Below are 12,421 nucleotides of genomic sequence, written 5' to 3' on the forward strand. Positions count from 1 at the left end.
GCACCGAAGCAATAAAAAAACAGAACCCAAAACAAGCGGTTCATATGATTTTCCGCTTCGCCGCTTGTTACCGAGCTAGGCGATGGCGCATGGTTCGGTGTCGGAAGCCCGCGTAGTGACCTTAGACACAATCAACCGCAAACCCGCGCGCGATCACTTGAGTGGGTACAAATCCTTTCGATCGAAGGTAACCAGGAAGGAGCGGTCTGCTGAGGTTTCGTGTTTGATTTGTACGAATGGGGATAAGTGGGAACAACTTTCAAATTACCTTGCAGCTGCTGTTCTGGGACGGCGTCCTCCATGTTGGGATCTTCTACTCGTGGGGGTCAACACAAATCAGGAAAACGAAAATGGAACAAAAATAACGATAAAATGGGTAAAGAATAAGAACACAAAGGGGTACACTGAAGCAAGGTTCGATAGGATCTGGAGGTGAAAGGCACTGTGTCCACTTACCGTTGGCCTTAGTGCGGGCCTCGTCCAAAACCGTTTGCTTGGTTTGCTTGACTACGATCGTCTCAAAGCGAGCGTCATCGACTAGGGAACGGCGGCGAGATGGGTATCCATTCTGGAAAAGAAAAGGAGAAAAACAGATTTTAGGTTAGTTTTCTTGGAGTTCAAGGTGTCTCGGAAACACAAGCGGACAAGCGACGAACCCGATCTTCAGCGGCGCTGAAAAGCCTTGCGAATTTCCAACCGACTGTCGACGACGGAGCACGTGCCATTGCACTAAATGTTAACGCGATTGAGTCGCGGCAGTCGTATCTATAAATACTGAGTCAGCGTGATCGATGCGTAATGCGCATTTTCTAATGCAGTGCATGTGAGAAGCGAGGAGCGCATATCCTCCAAAATGGTCATTTCCAGTTGAGTCTCGAGGGGCAGTCAATCAGGCAGTAGTAAGCATGTAAGGGCACTACAGTATCCCCGGCGTACCAATTAGGAGTGGTTTTGGACGTTGGAGTGAAGCAGAGGTTCTCAGCTTTGTAGAACTATGAACTATGAGGCATGTAGCGTAGTTCGGGGTACAAGTTTGCAGTGGGTCTTTTACAGCAGTGGGTCTTTTTCAGAGAAAGTAACTCTGGCGACACTTTTTGGATTTGACACGTTATAAGTCCCGTATATCATCAGAAGGCTTCGGGATCGAATCCCAATTTGGCCTTCTATACTCTTTTGTCTTTTATCGGGGCCTTCTTTAGCCGAGTGGATAGAGTCCGCGTCTATAAAGCAAAGCCATGCTAAAGGTGTCTGGGTTCGATTCCCGGTCGGTCCAGGATCTTTTCGTAATGGAAATTTCCTTGACTTCCCTGGACATAGAGTATCATCGTATCTGCCACACGATATACGAATGCAAAAATGGCAATTTTGGCAAAGAAAGCTCTCAGTTAATAACTGTGAAAGTGCTCATAAGAACACTAAGCTGAGCATCAGGCTCTGTCCCAGTGAGGACGTTAATACCAAGAAGAAGAAGAACTCTTTTGTCGATTTGACTGACAAAACTGTGAATAGATTATGAATGATAATCTTGTGAGAACTGTTAGGTGCGCACTTATGCCCCGCATAACTCTATGCTTGTATAAGCTGATCAATTAGAGATCATCGATCAATTACAACAATATTGATCGCTTTTAAATCTACTTAATCGACCGAGATTGCAAACGCCTGCCACTAACTTGCGTAAATCCAAGCCCAGTCCCTTGCTCAATCGCAATTCGGAGAATCCAGACGTTCTTACCAATCGCTGATCCGAGCGTAACCGATAAGCTGACGAAATCCGTTCGATCTGGCAAACAAGTTCCGCGTAGTTGGATTCGTCTCCGATTAGAGAAGACCGAAACTGAACCGAACCGCTCCGAACGCGGAAATGGGGTGCAGATTACGATTGCGGCGAGGGATTGCGTGCTGCTCGGAATCGCTTCTGATACGGATACGGCGCCAAGTCGAGGTGGAGGAGTGCTTGCAGCAGAGGAGCAAAAAATCTCCTGAGTCATGGAGCTCACCTGTTCCGTCGAGGCGGAATTGACATTCACCTTCGAAAAAAACAATTACTATTTATAGAGCAGCGATTTATTAGCGGGGTACATGGCGGGCTCGCTCGCCAGCTCTAATGCCGAGCCGAGCGAGCGGGGGCAACGAGGCGTGAAGCGTCCGTCCGTCGATTGATCGCCCCGCGATCGCGGTGATCCTTGTCCCCTTAAACGGGCCGGTGTTTGTGTTCTAGGTTGTAGGTCATCCAGCTGTGATTGGTTGGTCGTTAGGGTGGGTCATAAGGATCGAACTATAAAAATCTTAAAATATAGCTCTCAAATTTGTTCATTTCGATCCCAGGAGCTACAGCGGAATCCGTCAACTCTAAGAGGGACCTAAACAAGCTTGAAGTTTGTATGGAGAAAATCGACCAAACATATGGAAAAAACGGTGTCAATTAGGTTTTTGACCATAAATGACGCTGTAGTCGAGGAATTTACTTCATTTTTGATTTGAAGGTTCTTCAATCAATATGGAAGAGACTGCAACAAGCAGGAAGTCTTTCCGTTTATAAACCAAAGAGTTACTAAGCTAAATTTTAGGTATCCTCCGGAGTAGTCGATTTTTTGATACAAACTTCAAGCTCGTTTAGTGCCCCTCAGAGTTCACGAATTCTACTCAAATTTTCACAGTAGTTTCCGGGAGTCTGAATGAATAGTTGAGGAGGTTACTGGGAATTATTACAGTTCGAATTTTCCCGTATAAAAATGGAGCACCCTAATGGTCTTGTTTTGGGTTCAATGTAATCCCCTGTCCCACGGCACAGTAGCGCCGCGTGGTGGATGATCGCGGGAAGGTTATCAAGAAACGAGAGGATCGTGGGGGTTTACTGATTTTGACAGGCTGCGGGGGTAAAGTAGAGCAATGTTTTAGAATTCGATCGGTTGATGAAGTACAAAAAGTTTGCCTTAATTGGTTACGATGGGATGGGTTCTTTGATGGGTGCCAGCTGTCCGGTTTTCATGGGTTATTGATTTTTAGGGCTCTGAAATCACATTATTATGCCATACGCCGGGCGGAAAATTGATTTAATTAAATTTAAATGAGAATTTGATGTTGTAATTTAGTGAAAGTTGTTTTTAAATTGGATTGCAATTTAGAAGCGATTGAATCGTTCCGCTTGTCATCTTCGAGTTGTCTGTAGCCTTTCAAAATATATCTCATTTCGATTTGATGTACAAAAAACGTCGTTTATCCAATTAGAAGAAGCGATTGTTCTGCATACATTTTGAAAGTGAATGGTTGTGTCCAATTTATGGTTTGTATGGTTCATCTTTCAAACGACGAATTGAAAGGATTATCTTGTTTACGTCGATGTTGCCTGTTTTTCTCTGATAAATCGTACGAGCTTGTTTCGGTGATCGTTACAGTAGGTTCCTAAAGCCCTGTCTCAATTTTTGAACCAAACCGTTAAGTTTAGGCCAGACACACATGCTCACTATATTTTTTAAATGATTTGCGTTGGTTTTAGTTTAAAAAACATGTTACATGTTGTTAAAAAAGACACCGACACGTCAATACTTCCAGTGGACGATTTGCCCTTTGAAGGAAGCACCACACTAGACAACGGACTAGCATGCAACGCCCAGTGGCACAGACGAAAAACCTGACGAAAAGTTTTTCGGACTGAAGCGGGACTGTTGTTGTTTACGGTTTTTGAGATTTTGTCACACCCCTTGGTTTAAACTCAAATTTTGGGTATATTTTGTTTTCCGTGTCACTTCCGAAATGTCAGATAGGAACAACCCCAGTGTTAAAACTAAAAGCCATTGGCAAAAGTGGCATTTTTGTCGCCAAAGTGAACGTCAAACATGATGTGTCAAAAGTGTCAAGATTTGTACTCTACTATATGGGAAAAATATGAAAAGAGTGATAAAACTAATTTTTAACATAAAATCTCTTGAGCCACTATTGGTACATGTGTTCCAGTAGTTGCGCTAGTGCTCCAGTAGTAGACGTTCGGGAATGATACAAATAATTTTAAACAAAATGGTAAATTTTTCCATAGGTTTAACATTTTTCACTCAAAACAGCAACTAATATCTTTCAAATGAAGCATAAAGATCATCTCTGGGGCTTTCTTTATTTTTATAAATCCATTTTAAAAACTGCTTCCATCCGTTGATCCACTACTGGAACAGGACGGCAACTATTGGTGCAAGGGAGCAAATTTTTTGCGTAAACTTATTTTTTTAAATGACTTTTTGATAGAATAAAAAGCTGAAATTTGGCAAATCGACTAAACTAGAGGCGATCTGTCCACCAAAAATAGCACATGTCGTTTTTATCGAAAATTGTAAGTTTTATTTTATAGTGCATCTTCAAGCGAGCACGCAACAAGCTGGTGCGCCGCGAGATGCAAGTTTGAGAAGCGCGGCCGTAGTCCAATCTACTGGTATATTATAACCATTGGTACCGGTACCCTAGCCGTTATTTGACCATGGATAATTGCTTAAATAATTGCAAGAACAAGCTCTTCACTAGAAATAACTTCAAATTTTAGGACCCAATTTACACTTCTAATTGAACGGATTGTAAGAAACCTACTTTTACAGTGGTCCACACTGATAAGACTTGGCTTTTGATGGAAGTTGTTGATGACAACAAGATTCCAGAACTTTAGATTCAATAATTCGGACAACTGTCAAGAGCCACAGACGAGTCTTCAACATTCAGGCACAAAAAGCAATATTTTTTGAAACTCCAGTTGCATTCAGGAATAAGAATACTTAAACTTCCGACAACATTTCATTGGCAGAAAATATGCTCTGGTAGGGTTTATGGACAGAAGGTCGAAATACAAGACATCGAGAGGATGAAAGGTCGAAAATGTTTCGCTTGGTGGGAATTTTTTCCTTCTTTTGTCTCTTTTTCTTTGTTCCTCAACCTTTTGTCGTTTTCATATTTCGACCTCTTGCCTTGTCTTCGTAGATTCAGACTGGCAGAAACGCCAGTCTGATGAGATTCCTAAAGTCCGGCAAAAAATCAATACTTTTTTTTAGGAAACCAAAGATTTCGAATATGAAGAATCTCTAGGATATCGTCGCACAAACCGACGGTTCAATTTAGAATTTCCGTTTCACATCCCAGCACGAAATTCGAAACTTTTGAAAGGATTCTGAAGCAGCAAGTCTTTAAAATTTAAGTCAAGAATTCAAGAGGAAAACAGAATATGCGTAAATATATGTGTCGTTTGTTGAAGACTTTAAATTTTGGTTGAAGTTTTCCGCAACCACAATTTTTGTAGTAGAACATTTTAGAATGGATTCAGAAATAGAAGACTAAAATTTTCGGCAACATTTCATTGGAAGAAAATATGCTCTGGTACTTAGGGTTTATGGACAAAAAATAGAAAGAAAAAACGTCGAAAGGACAAAAGATTGAAAGGCAAACGTTCGACAGGACAAACGGCTGAACATGATTTGCTAGATGGGATCCTTCCTTGAGAATAGGTTTTCGACCATTTGTCACTCCTTTTTTGTTCTTCGACCTCTTGTCTTTTCAACCTTTTATCTTTCGACCTGTCCATTCAGCCTGCTGTCATTCGACTTTTTATCTTTCGATATTTTGTCTTTCGACTTTTGTCTTTCAACATTTTGTCTTTCAACTTTACGTCTTTCGACTTTTTGTCTTTCGATCTTTTGTCTTTCGACCTTTCGTCATTTGGATGAAAATTTAGATTTCTGATGAGATTCTTATAGCCCGGTTCGGAAACCAATACTCCTTTTTAGGAAACCAAAGATTTCGATCATGAAGAAACACTAAGATATCGTCGCTCAAACCAACCATTCATATAAAAATTAAGAATTCCCGTTGACACAGCACTATTACACAACGAAATTAAAGACCTTTAAAAGATCCTAAGAGTGCAGCAAAGAGTTTCAAATTTAAATCAGGAATTCAAGAGGAAAGCACAATTTGCGTCAAAAAATTGTGCCATCTATTGAAGTCTCTAAATCTTGGGTGAACATTTTGAGTAGGAATTTGAGTTTGACGAAGCTTAAATTTTTGTAGTAGAAAGTGGTAGAATCCTGATGATGTTAGATTACCATCTGGATTCTACAACTTTCTACTACAAAAATTTAAGCTTCGTCAAACTCAAATTCCTACTCAAAATGTTCACCCAAGATTTAGAGACTATGGTGGAAAAAAGGCTTTGCCAGTGGTTTAGGGACGTCGAAAGATAAAACGTCGAATGCCAAAACGTCGAATCCCAAAGAGTAGAAAGTGATAAAACGTACAAAGAACAAAATGTCGAATGCAGTTAATTTTCAACATTGCTTGCTAGCGACTTCTTTTGTTCACATTTTGACCGATTGAATTTGCTATGAATAACGTTTGGCAATTAATGAATTATTTATTCTTTGTAAAAAGAATCATTCTGCCAAGAAATTTCGTTTCCTTCATTTTTTTTCTTTTTCTCGGGTCAAAACGACTTTTCTTTTATTTTTTGAATATTTCAGATAAATTGATTTGAATTGATAAATTCCCCATTTTATTCACCACACCTAAAAGACACCGTGGGTCGTTTGGCTTAACTCAAACATTTCGGCTAAAAACACTTTTTTTTGCATATCACAAAATTTCACATGCTGGAAGTCAAGGAAGATTTGTTTTTTGATTCAAACTAAACTTCTGAAAAAGAATTAAAATAATGAAATTTAAGTTAAGAATACAAGAAAATCGTGTCAACCATTGAAGCCTCTAAATTTTGATAGAACATTTTGAGTAGGAATTTGAGTTTAATGAAACCACATTTTTTGTAGTAGAAAATTGTAGAATCCAGATAATCAAACTTCAGTCTATGGTGGAAAATAGGTTTTGACAGTGGTTCAGGGACGTTGAAAGACAAAACGTCGAATGCCAAAACGTCGAAAACAATTAATATTCAACATTTTCTGCTAGACTTCTTTGGTTCACATTGGGACCGATTGGATATGCTATGAATGACGTTTGCCAAATAATGATTTTTTTAATCTTTCGGAAGAGAATCATAGCTCTAAAAAAAAATCGTTTTTTTTTCTTTTTTTTCTTTTCGACGATTTGCTACAATCTTGATCTGGAATGAATTCTAGTCGGACTCACAAATTCCGCCACGATATAGAATTTGCGGAAATACCCCCGTTTAAAGTCTGCAGAAAACTGTTATAAACCAGAAAAAGTTTTTGTTAGATATTCCAAAATTTCTTGCGTTTGCTCTAATGTGACAGAGTCGTTAAGATTTCAGTGATCAGTTAACAATTTCTAATAAAAATATAGGAATCCAGTTGTAACTCTAAGACTTAGGTAGAAGGTCCAAGAATTTTATGGAAAATTTCAGTGAGATTTCAGTTAGATCTATACAATTCCGATGGAAATACTAAAGCTATTCGAAAAACTCTAACAACGTAGGAAATATACAATATTCATACAGATAAGCAAGAACCAAAATGCCAAAATCTCTAAGGCTGTGTTGCAAATTTGATCATTCCGGCAGTGATTTAGTCGTCGTCATTAAAAAAATCATCAAAGAGGTCGAAAATGTTTGGTAGGAAATGCGAAAATCTGGAAATGGAATGAAAAAAATCTAGTCGGACTCCAAAATTTCGTCACAATATCGAATATTTAGGAATACCCCCCATTTATAGTCAGCAGAAAGCTGTTATAAGCCAGATTAGATCCATTAGATATTCCAAAATTTTTTTGCGTTTGTTCTTATGTGAAAAAATCGTTAAGATTTCAGCGATCAGTCAATGAAATCTGATAAAAATGGTTCTCCGACATTACCCGGAAAACCATTACCCGGAAGGCAATTTACCGGAAGACCATTACCCGGAAAACCATTTACCGGAATGAACCATTTACCGGAAAACCATTACCCGGAAGGACCATTTACCGGAAAATTATATCTCCATTTCTCGACTTGTTTCATTACCGTCCTTGTAACCGTTTAACGGTCATTCAGGTCAGTATGTTAACTTAATTTTTTTTAAAATGACTACCAACGATAAAGTTCTTATTTCAAAATTCATAAGCACCAGAGAGGAGTCTAAGATATCTTCATACTTGATCATGTCAATATGCACCATCTTCATATATTTGCATTTCATAAATGATTCACCCTTCTTTCAAAAACAAGCTGTTCTTTCAACTTATATTTTCAGCTTGTCTTGGCTGAACTGGATTAATTTGGCTACAACTATATAACTTTAAGTTTAATATTCTCCAAGTGTCTAAATGTTAATAAATAAGCAATGATTAGAATTTTTAATACTTTTCGCCGAGTGTCAATTCACCGAATGTCGTTTCCGCAAACGACAATCAACCGATTGTAAATCCCCCGTATATCCCTTTTTCTAGAATAACCTATTTTGGGTCATCTGTTATTCACCCTTCTTTATTTGGTTGGCGGTTCTTTCGAGTTCCACCGATCTCGACATTTTTTGCAAAATGTGTTTAGTCGAAAAGGACCAAATATCTTATAATTTTGATTGCTTATAGTTCTTTCTTGTTTATTACACTGAAATTGAATTCGGGGTACAGACATTCAGAGTTATCACATTCGGAGAAAAATAGCACAATCAATCAGAATCAAAGGAAAAGTAGATCTATTGAGGTTCCAAAGATGGACGTTACAATGGCGAATAGTGTCTCTACTTTAAATCACCAAGGCACTCCTAGTTTTTGTCTTGATTTTTTAAGCTTTCCACAAATCATAAAGCTGACATGAGAATTCAACTGTTGTATGTTGCTTCCTTCGCAAGATAAGTGTTTTTTTTTTTAAATTTTGATACGGTATTGAAATTGGATTCTTATCTGTTTTAACGTAAGGAAATATCAAAACGCCAAACATTTTTAAATGCTGGGATGTTCCATTTACTCAAATGCAACCTTTCTTATTTGTAAGGCTTTTTTTGATTTCGATTTATAGTGATGGTACCTTCCAAGTGGTCTCAGACATAAAAGAAAATTAAAAATTATTTTCATTCTTTCTGTCCTTGCCTGTAATGTTTAGTTTTATAGCCTAAATTTGAAGATATAGTTTTCCGATCTATATCAGGCGATTCTTTTCTAATTAGGTCGCCAACAAAATTATATGGTCAATCAAATTTTGGTATCGTGATATTCAATAATAGTTTAAGGCTTACGTTGCGGCAAAGTGAAGTTATTCAGAAAGATCAAGCTAAGGTTGGTAGAATTGAATACCGCCGGTTCAAAATTATTTTTGGTTGACATATTTGACAACGTTTCAGAGCTAGAGTACTTACATACTTGTCAAACTATGAATGAATGCAAAAATGGTCGGTTGACATAGGCTCTCAGCTAATAACTGTAGAAATGCTTCTAGAACAGCTGAGAAGCAGGTTTTGTCCCAGTTGAGTCGTAACGCTGGCAAGAAGAAAATATATTTGGTCCATAGCTGTTTGGAGATGTCTATTGAAATAGTGTTTATGAAACCGAGGGAGTCGAGAATGTCCATGGTTAGCGTAATTTGTACTGCGCATCAATGAAAGGTCGTCGAAAATGGAAGATTTGGCTTTCCGGGTAATGGTGCATTCCGGTAAATGGTACATCCGGGTAAATGGTTTTTCCGGGTAATGGTACATTCCGGTAAATGGTCTTCCGGTAAATTGCATTCCGGGTAATGGTATTCCGGGTAATGGTATAGAATCGATAAAAATACAGGAATCCAGTTGTAGCTCTAAGACTCAGGTAGAAGATTCAAGATTGTTATTGAAAATTTTGATAAGGTAAAAGCAAGAGCTATTGAACTCCAATTGAACCACCAAAGCAACTCGAAAAACTCTCCAAGCTTTCCTCCAGCTAAACTCCCAATTTTGAATCAGATTTTGGCTAATGGTCCAGAAAAAATAATAATAATTAGTCTCAAAATGGGTGAAATTATGACGATGGTCTTTTTTATCCATCTACTTTTCCTTGTGACTTGAGTCTGTTTTCTTTGGAAATGTTGAATACGACCATCCGCTAAGATTGAGAGATTGACTTACTCGAATTGTACTTCGAGGTAGTGTTCAATAAATGAAATAAAAAATGTGAGTTTCGAAAGGAATTCCACTCATTTTTGTCAAAACGTGTCTCGGTTTCATCAACTACATGCCTTCTTGATCTTTTACTACCTTCTATGCGGCCCACACTTTCCTATCAGAATTGAGATCAATAATTATTTTGAAAAAAAAAATCCCTGCCATTTTGTCTCACGTGCTTCTATCATGCTATCAAGTGTCTCAATGTCAAAGCCCTTGAACGCGAGAACCCCCGTTCAAATTCTAACGCTGTATCGAGTGTAGTTGCAAAGGACTCGTCCACGCAGTTCATCAATCAATCAATCGCAGCAACCACCTGGCCCACCTGTCCCACCTGCGTTTCTGGTCCACTTGCTCTTCCAGTTCGCGCCCAATAATGTGCGAAATATGAAACACAACCGCCGGCGGCGTGCCCACCAAGTGGCGCATGTTGCGTACTCTACAAGTCAAACTGCACCGGGCGGCCGTCCGTCAATAGCTGCACCGCACCGTTTGCGTGTTATTGACATTGAAATCAGAACAGGTAGCTCGACGACAACAACAGCAACAACTCGCGCTGTTGACTCGAATACCGAACAGTCTCGTTTCGCTGCCAGGCAAAAACCTGCACTGGCCGGCAATCGTCGCCGCCACGGTTCGGCGCAAAAATAAGGCACTTTTCGTAATGACCATCAGCAGCCCCCTACACGAGCTGCTGAGGCGAGTTGTCGTTAGGATACGCGGAAGCCTCAAGGATGTGCCTCATCATCGCACATCGCCCGCGCGCGCTTCTGATTGTGCCGTATCATGCGCTCTAACTGCGCGCGAATGGTCTTCCAGGCCGGCCGCCGGGGTCAACCTGTTTCTCGGTGCTTTTCATGACGGCCAGAATTCAATGTCAGTGTGGTGGCTATCGAGGCGGTTGAGCTCACCACTCGAAGAAGGAGAGGGGGGAGTGCCTGGATCTGGTTCTGAGCGGACCTTGGACATGATCGCCAGCTCTCTAAGGCTTGCCAATTTGGTGAAAGGTGCCGACCGACCAGTTCCCGGTGGAAAAGGTGGGCGAACGAGACGGAAAAGAGATCGGCCAAGCGAGAAGGTAGACAGATCGATACGTGGCTGCCGATGGCTAGACGACAGGAACAAACAGTGCTAAATGAACGTAACCAAAAAGTAGGCAGTTTACGTAAGTGCGCTTTGCGCCGCTGTTTGCCTAGAGCTTGATGGACGGCCCAGAAATCCACACCGGGAATCTGATGTCAATTTACGACCGGTGTTTCCAAGATGGTTCAGCGACGATTGTCGCGTTTAATGGACCTGTTGGCTGTGTTTGCCGATTGCGATCTTCAAGCTGAACTGTTGACTCAGGGAGCATAATGTTTGCAAGGATACGGCGGTTCAACCCTGGATACGGGCGACAGAACCTTCTCGGAGGAGATCATGATCACTGGGGCTGGGCCGCAGTGTCAGAACGCTCCGGTTAACTAGTTTCCAATTATCCATTCACCACCGTGTGAACTGCATGCGGTGATCGAATTCTTCTCGCTTCCATTCGGTAGCCGCGCGCAGCAGGTTAAGCGGGCGGGCGCCGATGGCTGAATTGGCATCTCATTTCCATACTATTAGCGATCGCGTGCATAAAGAGCTACCGCGAGACCGATCAGGGATGGATTTGGGGATCGCTCGACACGATTGATCCTTACAGAATAGCGTATCAAGACTACATCGAACAGTACTTCGCAGTTTGAGAAGAGCCTTGATGCGACCCAGACCCGCTTCTGCTCAACAAAGTCCACCAATTAACGCTGTTTACAAAGTGTTGCATTGGTGTTCATCGTAAATTCTCATAAGCGGGTCAATTCTGAAACCGGAGGAGTGATGGAGACACTTTGAATGAAAGTGAATCGGATCCACGGAAGGCTTGTAATGAAATTTTATTACATCGCTGTTGGCTCGATCGCGATCTAGATGACCGTGAAGTTCGACCATTGATTGGTTATGCCATCAGCAGCAGCATCACCATCCATCGAATAGCCATCGCGATCGCGTTCTAGATGATCTAGATCTGGGTAGATCAACCGTCAACGACTCAGGGAGAACTTGACGGCGATTGGCGTGTCGATTCGGCGAGCTGGATGTAATTGCGGTTTCGTGTGAGCGCTCGGTTATATAAAATCCGAAGCCTCCCCGCGTGAGAGGGAAACTTTGTAATGTTAAGGGGAAGATTATGATCGTTGAGATTAATAAATGATCGATCGTTCGCGCACTCGAGCAGGTGTGGAGAACAAAGGAAATAGTTTCGCTAGGTGCTCCCGCACTGACTTTGCGATTCTACTCGGTAGATTTGGTTCGAGGGGGAAGGGGCTGGCAGTGTTCGTTGATTAATGAAC

At 40.8% G+C, this 12,421-nt stretch overlaps 1 protein-coding gene across 2 annotated transcripts in view; it reads right to left on the bottom strand.

Moving 5' to 3' along the window:
• Positions 1-12,421, bottom strand: part of LOC23687518 (tyrosine 3-monooxygenase) — a 98,392-nt gene that overhangs the window by 11,953 nt on the left and 74,018 nt on the right. For both annotated transcript variants that reach the window (XM_011495191.2, XM_021840599.1), the window contains exons 2-3: positions 457-568; positions 269-313 (exon numbers count right to left, since the gene is read on the bottom strand). In XM_011495191.2, the coding sequence (XP_011493493.2) occupies positions 269-313; positions 457-568 (157 nt within the window). The remainder of the gene's footprint in view (positions 1-268; positions 314-456; positions 569-12,421) is intronic.

This window comes from Aedes aegypti, chromosome 2, assembly GCF_002204515.2.
Source record: "Aedes aegypti strain LVP_AGWG chromosome 2, AaegL5.0 Primary Assembly, whole genome shotgun sequence".
NCBI lineage: Eukaryota > Metazoa > Arthropoda > Insecta > Diptera > Culicidae > Aedes > Aedes aegypti.